This window comes from Narcine bancroftii, chromosome 1 (genome assembly GCF_036971445.1).
Source record: "Narcine bancroftii isolate sNarBan1 chromosome 1, sNarBan1.hap1, whole genome shotgun sequence".
Lineage (NCBI taxonomy): Eukaryota > Metazoa > Chordata > Chondrichthyes > Torpediniformes > Narcinidae > Narcine > Narcine bancroftii.
In genome coordinates, this window is record NC_091469.1 from 323298499 (window position 1) to 323307963 (window position 9465).

The window sequence follows — 9465 nt, forward strand, 5'->3', positions numbered from 1 at the left end:
TAGTATGGCTGAACTCATGTAGGTGACTGTAGAGGCTTTGGAGGTGTTGTAGATGTTCCTGCCGGGTTCTGCTCACCACCAGGATATTGTCTAAGTAGACAAAGGCGCCGTCCAGGTCTCGGCCCACTGCGTCCATCAGTTGCTGGAAGATCTGTGCCGCGTTCTGAGCTCTAATGGCATCCTCAAGAACTTGAACAGCCCAAATGGAGTGATGATGACCATCTTGAGGATGTCGTCAGGATGCACCATGATTTGGTGGTACCCTCACACCAAGTCCACTTTGGAGAATCATCACTCCATGAAGGTTTGCCATAAAGTCCTGGATATGCGCCATGGCATAACAATCTGGAGTGATGGCCTCGCTAAGCCGACGGTAGTCGACGCATGGTCTCCAGCCCCCAGATGCTTTAGGCACCATGTGCAGGGGAGAAGCCTGTGGACTGTCCGACTGCCGAACGATGCCTAACTCCTCAAGCTTGTGGAACTCCTCCTTGGCCAGTTGGAGCTTCTCTGGGGGAAGTCGTCTTGCCCTTGCATGGAGAGAGCTGGACCCTTGGAAAGGATGTGATGCCTGACTCCATGTCGAGGCACTTCCACCATGAACTGAGGGGAAAGGATTGCTGAGAACTCGGCCAACACCTTGGAAAACTCATTGTCTGAGCGGCACCACTCAGTGTGAAGGTTTGGAACGTCTCCAAATGCACATCTCTTGGCCTTGAGGTCTACTAGGAGGTTGTGGGCCTGCTGAAAATATGGGCACAATTTAGGAGATTGCTATCGCAATATTTCTCTTGCCAGCCCTATTATAAAGAATTGTCTTTTTCAACCCTCTAGCATAGATTCTGGTTTCAAGGAGTGGGTTAGATTGAATATAAAAAGTTTTAGGGATCTGTACGCTTGAAGTAATTGTGCTTCATTTGAACAACAGTTAAATTCAATCTTTTTAACAGGCATTTTTTTTAGATACCTACAAGTTAAGCATTTTTCTCAGTTCATATTTCTAAATTTTCTTCGGATTCCCGAAACCAATATCCTTGATTTAAAGTTTTCTCATGGTAGATTTTTAGCAAATATTTATATTAACTTGATGGATCAAAGAATATGTTCAGGGAGAGGAATGAAGAATGAAGGGGAATGAGATTTAAATCTATCAATTCCAGACAAAGACTGGGTTACCAAGCTTGATCTGATTAATAATATTTCATTCTGTGCACGACATTGTTTATTTCAATTTAACGTGTACACATGAAATGGAAAGATAGCATTTAGCACCAACTTGCATACAATGGGTATGGGATATTATGTCTTGCTTGAGTTTGGAGAAAATTAGATATAACCTTAAAGAGATTGACTGAATTTGATTATTATTTGGGGCCCATTTATGGACTGTTATTATAATTTGAATACATAGGTGGGGCGCTCTGGGGTGGGGGTGGGGGAGTTCCTGTCTGAAGTCCGAGAGCTGAGACTCGATTCTTTACATAATGTATGCTGGTGACCATGTTTAATGGGAGGGGTAGGTTTAAAAAAAGATCATGTCTGTAAATTTACTATTCATACCTCATATTCATAAAAATATTCATGTATATAATCAGCAGGAAGAGTGTCTAATTAGAAAATTGGAAGATGCCAAGCAGTTCATCACCATAGCAACCTCTTTCTAAACCTTTGGATATAAGTTATCGCTTCCTGGGAATTATTGCATTTTAATCCCAGTATATTCTCTCAAAATTTTTACTAATCCTCCTCTTTGTCTTTTAGTAGTAGTTTTAGTAAAAGAAGAAACCATTGACGACGACTTTGTCCCAACACCTCCAAAGATTTAAATTTGAGTTGACCCTTTTGTTATTATCCCTCAATCTTGTCCACCAAAGAGGATTGCTGCATTTCACACAAGGATAAATTGTATTACCATGCAACAGGATAGCTGTAATTTTTGTAATTTTTTTGGTATATTTTTGTTTTCTGACAGGTTTTAAATTTTCAATTACGTAAACTTGTTTTTGCACCATTGTCTTGAATTCTTCAAGATTTCGAAGTAGTTTTGGACACAGGGTTTCTCGTTGAATACTATTGTTTTCTAATAATAAGTATGTAGTAATTCTGTAGCTTTAAAGCTCAGCTTATTCATTTCAGGTCAAATCTGTGAAAACCGGCTCTGTTTTCTGGACTATATGTTGCTGCTTGTCCTACTTTTACATGGTAAGGAAGATGTAATCTTGTTTCATTATTCCATGGAGTTTCAGAGCTAAAAATAATGTGATGAATTGTGCTTCTGTTAATGCCTACATGAATAAACCTGCATGCAGCTGAATGTTCGTGCTGCCCTTTTCCAAGCGCACTCTTTCCGATTTTTGTTTTAAAAAAAAATTCCAGGAGGAGATTGCATAATGATTATAATGAGTATATCTTGTGTCTGCGTGGGTGATTAGTGAGGATCTTGAAGGCTGATCATCAGAAAAGCCAATCTTCAGCCTCTTCAGTTAACACCATGTTAACACTGTGAAGCCTTTGTGCCCTCACTCTAATCTCCATTTCTGAAATTATGGGCCAGAGCCAGCTGTGTCCCTAGCCTTGATGTTCCATTGCAGAAACACCACAACATCTCTCTGATAGTATTGAAAGTGCGCAACGATGTCTGCTCCACAAATATCAGGTGAAATCTAATCTAACTAATTAAATCTCCATTTTTCTCATGTTCATTATCAGTAAAGTGATGGAAAATGTCAGTGAAATGCTATGAAATAGCATTTACTCCTTTATAATGTGCTGACTGATACTTAATTTAGATTTAGCCAGCTCCAGATGTCATTACAGACCCGATCGAGGCATGGGCAAATGAGCTCCATTTCAAAGATGAGCTTAGCTCATGGTAACTCTAACATCAAAGAGCCTTGATAATGTGAAAGTCACCCACACTCAGCTCAAAAATAGATACTTTTAAATATCTTTGATTCCCACCATTAATACCCTAATTAGAAAGTTGACCAGACAATCCACATAACTACTGGTGTAACGAGCAAATCAGAGCCTACACCCATTGAAGACAAAGCATCCCCTTGATAGCACAAGATCTATTTCCCTGCTTATTTACCCCGTCTATAATTGGTGGAGGTCTTGTAATGTATGTCATTAAAAATGCACTCATACAGTTTGCCGTGGCTTCAATAATTTGAAAGATGCAGATATCTGGAGGGACAGTGATCTACACCTCTGAGTTTTCCCCATCATCCTGTATATTCTGACTTGAAAATGTAGACCTTCACTTGATTTAAAAACTATGAGACTGTGCCTACATTACACAACTGCATGGCGAGAATACCTTGATTATCAGGACTACAGTGATTGACAGGCAGCTGATAACAGTGCAGGGCAAATATGGGCCAATTTATAAGCTTGACTTTGCTTGTCAGTGAGATTGGGGGCAAATTTTCCAAATTTATTTGCTGTTTGAATTTATTTTGAAATAAATGTTTATTATTCTTTTTACATTTTGTAACCAATAAATGAATACTTGCCCAGAGCTGATTTTACCTGGGTTTAATTGTGGACCCATAAAACTATTTTGAAGGACTATTCATAAATCAACATTTTGATCAATGTAGTAACTCAATGGACCATCCCAGCTAACGAAATGAGTGAGGTGAAATAAATACCTATGTCCTTCGGATTTGAATAATAAATGCAGCAATACCATATTATCCTGACATTTTTAAAAAATATTTTGTTGCAGATATTTTGTTTACATAATGAATGAAGCAAGTGTGTGGATTGAGTTGTCCATTCCAAATCCAAGAACCTCACTAAACTTGGTCTTGGTTATCAGTCAATTAAAGATAAACGCATTCCCCAACTTTGAATGTTTAGTTTAAGTGACCAAAGACCAAAGCTGAAACTTGCAAGCACTGGGAGATACCAAGGGAAATCTAAGCTTCAGTCATGGTTGTGAGAGTTGTAGGATTTTTTTCTCTCTCTCGTGCATTAAGGATTTACTTGTATTTTATGTTAATTTTCATTTTGATTTTTTTTTTCCACCTTAATTTCAGGTATCTGCATGGGGTGGCTACGTGTTCATCATCAACCTTATCCCACTACATGTATTCGTATTGCTACTGATGCAGAGATTCAGCAGAAGGGTTTATATAGGTTAGTAAAGAAACCTACAGACTTAAATTATTCTTTCTACCTTTTACCACCTTATGTGGTTAGATTGGAAAATTTCCTAATATAATTGATCTTATGTGGAGTTATGGATGGTAGTCTGGGACTGAAAGTTTTGTTTAATGATACCAAGGAATCATTCACACTTGGATGAAACTAATGCAGAAACAGCAGTTCAAAGCTACATCACAAGATGTCATGAAGTTGGGGATTTTATTCAGGTGCCTTAATGTGGCTAACTTAACTGATTCTATGCACTCTATTATTCAAGTTGTCACAAGAGAGCACTCTAGGGTCATTTATAGAAAAATTCCAATGTATCAAGAGGCTAAGCCTGTTATTCAAGATCACTTTTTTTAATATTCTATTTAAATTTTTTAAACCATGCATTCAAATATATTTCAAAATGCAACCTTTTTCTTTCCACTCACGTACCACCATAATGAATCCCTATGTCATCAGTACTCTGTGATTAGTAAGGGATTCCTTCAGGGTGGTATGTGAGTGGGAAGGGAAGGTTGAGAATCATTGCTCTAGACCCAATTGTTACTGAAATATTTTGCTTGAGAAAAATTGTCACTGGCCCATTTCCTTTGGAGTTCTGAAACCGCGCACATAACAAATCAATTAAAACCGTGGTTTTCAAACTTTTTCTTTCCACCCAAATCCCACCTTTAAGTAATCCCTTACTAATCACAGAGCACTTAAAGTGGCATGTGAGTGGAAATAACAAAGGTTGAGAAGCACTGGAATATATGATGATAATATCCCAACACCCCCTACAATTCCAAGAAAAAAAGTAAAGAGAATAAGTGTTAGAATAGAAAGAAAAAAAGTAAAAATAATGAGAATGTACTAAAATCCATCTAATCTAAAATTCATATCTATTTCATCATTAATAGGGTTCCACACTGGTTCTCGAGGCTAAGAAGAATATTTAGAAATCTAAAAGATTATTTTTTTTTGTAGATTCAGGTGCCAAATTTGTAAAAATATTATTTTTTCCTCAAGTTATATGTAATATTTAAAATCACTTGTGGGGGCAAGCTCAAGTGTTAGTTGTTTCTGGAAATAAACCTCTGATGTGAATCCCAGTCAGAGAACTATGACCCTGAATTTGGAGTTAGTCGCAAAGTGATGGCAGTTCTCACTGTCTCTAGGAAACAAATTTCCTCACAAAGATTTAATGACTTTTTAAAGGTGATTGCTTGCATTTTTCTGCCATTTCTTCTGTTAGGTGAACATAAAATAGGATCCCAGGCCTCCAGCTATTAGCATGTTGAATAGCCAATTGCAGTGCACAATACAGCATACCAGGAAATATTTTTTAATTGACATTTTAAACATCAGAGAGAAGGTCAAATAGAAATAAAATACATTATTAAAGATGAAGCAATGAAATGAAATAACTTGTGATTTTTTTTTAAGTTGATATAAAAGGAGTTCTAACATTTTTTTTCTTAAGGTCAGTTTGTTGGATTATTAACCTATTAAATACTATTTTAGACCTCCCAGTAACAGAGTTATGCTTTGCTAGTTAAAAACACTTAAATTCATATCACAGTTTGCTTGCACAAGTGAAAACAAGTGCAGCTTGTTTTTCCCACACAAGACCATAAGCAGCGATTTTGAGGACAGCAGCATTTAGCCACATTGCCAGTGGAAATTCTGATGTAGAATGGAGTAATGTTTGAAAATGCTCGTTGTTTGCCCATCCTTTGTACTGCAAATCTCAGACCAGTATTTTTAGATTTCAAAAACCAGGTTCCCCTTTGAGAGTTCAGATGATGAGGAATATTGACACGCTCTGCGTTTCTTGGCTATTTGAAAGTTTCCACTCTTATCAGTTTCAGTGAATGTTGGCAACCATAAACAAAATTCTGGGAGTTGTAGACCAAATAGTAATTTACATTGAGTGACTCCAGCATTCTGGAAGTTCTAGTCAATGTAGAGCTAAGACTAAAGATTTTAGTGTAAGCACCGGGAGATCGAAGAACTCAAGCCTCCATCCTACAGTAAATCTCCAAGGGTGTGTTAAATTGTTTAATATACTAAAAATACAGTTTTTACCACAAAAAGGTGAAAAAAGTTAAAAATGGTGGTGTTGCTAGAGCCACTGTAACGGCACTAGTGCAGACACGTGGGGAGCGAGATGCGAAGGGAGATACAGCCCGTTAAAGGACCCATTGGCAGTTTTATTTAACTCCCATGATTGCGGAGTCTGTGCCCAAGGTGCCGTGCCTCTGATCGGCAGCAGCCACGAGGGATTGCAAGCTCCAGGGGAGCGGATGACTGGTGCAGGACACCAGAAAACTGGGAGACCACACCCTGTCTGAGAAGGAGAAGCAGAGGAGATGACCCTCGGAACGGTGACCACAGCGGTGGACCAATGAGTGGGGCTCTGCAACTGAAAGACCAATGTGTGCAGCAAGCTGCTGGTGACTCGAGGCAAGGAACCCATGGAGGCTGTGGCCTGCTGAAACCTCACTCTGGACTGCTGGAGACTGGCTTGAAACTGGCTGAGGGGGTACCATGGATTGGAACCAGGATGCGAGGGGGTGTCGAAGGGTTCCTGACCGAGTCGGAGGTTTAGATCTGGAGTTTGGGTCACCAGTTGTTTGGACTGGACTCTGTGTGGCTACAGAAGTGCTGGAGGCAAACCTATGGACACTTGGTGACTCTTGGGCAGGGGAGGAGTGGGGGGGGGGTGGCGGGAGACTCTTTTGCTTCTCTTTTTCTGGCTGTAAGAGGTGCTTCAGGGAATTTCTGCCAATTGCGAATCTGCCTGTCTTACAGCAGGCAAAAGCAATTTTGTGTAATATAACACTCTTTTATTACAAAGATAATAAATTGAATCTTGATATCTCAAAACACTTTCACAAAATGTTCAGTGTGCTCAGTTTGCTGCAAGTTGTTTTGTATGTTGTTTCCCTGTGGTTTAAATGCTGATTTATGCCTTTTGCTGCTGGTTTTGAGTAACTTGGGTTATCTTAATGTGAATACTTCAGTATAATTATGACAGATAGACGAGTGATATTTTGAAATGTGATGAATGTCATGCGACATAGACTTAAGTATTTCTGATGATAAGTATTTCCGATGATAAGTATTTCCAATTACATGGAAAGCAAGTTTTGCAGGCAATGTTGTGAAGTTGCTTTCAGAAAATATTTTCACAATTTGCAAATGGATAGTTAAAATTGTGGGTTTTTTTGTTCTAAAGCCTGTACCTTTGCTATGACATTGCAAAATAATCTTTTTTTATTCCACAAGCCTATGGCTGTTTGTGGGGAAAAGAAAGGAACTAATTTCACCAGAAAAAAATTAGTCTTGATTTTTTTTTTCTCCCCATACCAGTCTGTTTGTTTGCGAATGAATATTTAGAATCTTCAAGTTGGGTGTGTGAGAGAAAGGGTGAGACATTAGGCCCTTTCAGGCAAGGAAAATATCTGACTGTAAAGATAGAGGTTCTCTGTCCTTATGCCTAGAGACTTACCTTTCTGAAAGTCGGTGGCTGGTTCCAAGGCACCGAATCCAACCCTTCTCGGGGAAGGATAATCAGCTCCGCCACCTGGCTTGAATGTACAGCCGCTGCAAGCAACTGATTAGGGGTGGGCTGATGACATAATTGGCCTGTGATCCATCTCCCCACTCACACCTTTCCCTCCACGACCCCCTCAAGGCAGGGGCGGCAGGCGGGAGCCATCAGGGGGCAGTTGGTGCGGGCTGTGACAGCCTCACTGGGCCACTTCGGCCTTCAGGGCTGCACTCTGAGGCTCAAAATGCAGCAGAGCAATGCCGCCTTCCCTACCCATAATCCCCAATGCAGCTGGAACTGTTCTGGGAACCGCAGAGCTGTTCCAGCTGGGTGGAGATTATGGGCAAGGGAAGATGGCCATTGCTCTGCCATTTATTTATGACGGGTGGCGCTACAGCACCAGTCGCCTTGCCTCCATCAGATCCGGAGGGCACTACAAGGCTCTGCTCAATATGAAAGCAACGCAGGAGCAGCCTTTTAGGGCTGCTGTCTGAAAGGTAAGTTTTAAGTTTTCTCACTGCACTTGTAGCCGGCCTCCAGGTAGAGGCCTGGCATGAAATTGCCTATACTTAATAGTCTCATTAGATAATAAGTAGTCAAACTTGAATATTGTGGTCAGATTCTCATGCTGCAATAAGTTCAAAGCATTCCTCAAAATAAATGTCCTGCAAATTTAATGAATTCAATGAATAATATTTCAGAAATCATTTACTTGAGATGAGGATGTAATGAATATTTTAAACCAAAATTAGTAACATCTGCTGCTAGTAAAAGGTACGTTGATAGATAAGAAGGAAGCTACAGACAATAATACCAATAGTAAACTGATTTGAAAGTGGAGCTTGAGCAACTCTGTGTGTGTTTGCATGTGATGGATTGATTGGAAATTATGATACATGCCACATGTCAAATGAAAGCAATTACCCAATTCAGGTTTTCAAAAATGGTTAAAATATGGTGCACTGGAGAGTTCATTGTCAAAAATTGACCAATAGGTTGTGGACAATATTTACATTTTGATTTTTTTTTCCATAATATTGTTGGGAGAATAATAATGGCAGAATTGAACTTGATCAAAGCTGACTATAACACTGTTTCACAGTGTTTACCAAATGTTTTTGACATTTCTCTATATCATCAAATACATATTTCAATTGTTCTTGTACACTTCCTTTGAAACAAATCCCATTCAAAATTGAATTCAAATCACCTGGTATGAAATAATTTCCATAAAATTATTGATTATGATTTCTGAGACAAAAAAAAGTTGAACAAAATACTTGCTTTTCCACTCAACTCTAATTTTAGTGTATATTCTGAATCTGTGATGGTTGTTTCTGGAACATTTTGTTCATGAAATTTCAATGCCTGATTGTGAGATGGTGTTAAAAGATAAATATTCTGAGTTGCAACAGAAAATGAGAACCAGGAGGACTCACATCTGGCAGAGTCCCAGGTCCTTTCAGTCTGACAAGTTCTTCACTGGTCTGAATTTTTTTTTAAAGTTTGTATTCTCCTTTCACGGATTCCTTCTATTTAATAATTGCTTTCAATACCATATATTTTTGTTACCTATGTACTTTGTGTCTTTCAGTGTTCCCAACTGGCACTCTGTAAAGATTAGGAACTCTGAAGGCATGTGGCGGTTGATCACCATACTGCCATCTCGTGTTGTCTAATTGTCATACACATTGCACAATGTACATTGCACAATATACCCAAAATTCTTGTTAAACAGGTACTTATAAAGAAAAAAAATCTATAAT

General features: G+C 39.0%; 1 protein-coding gene across 1 annotated transcript in view; it reads left to right on the forward strand.

Annotated features, from left to right (window-relative positions):
- stt3b (STT3 oligosaccharyltransferase complex catalytic subunit B) overlaps window positions 1-9465 on the forward strand; it is a 108154-nt gene that overhangs the window by 53672 nt on the left and 45017 nt on the right. Inside the window, exons 4-5 of the mRNA XM_069907339.1 lie at window positions 2137-2202; window positions 4047-4146. Coding sequence (XP_069763440.1) covers window positions 2137-2202; window positions 4047-4146 — 166 coding nt within the window. The remainder of the gene's footprint in view (window positions 1-2136; window positions 2203-4046; window positions 4147-9465) is intronic.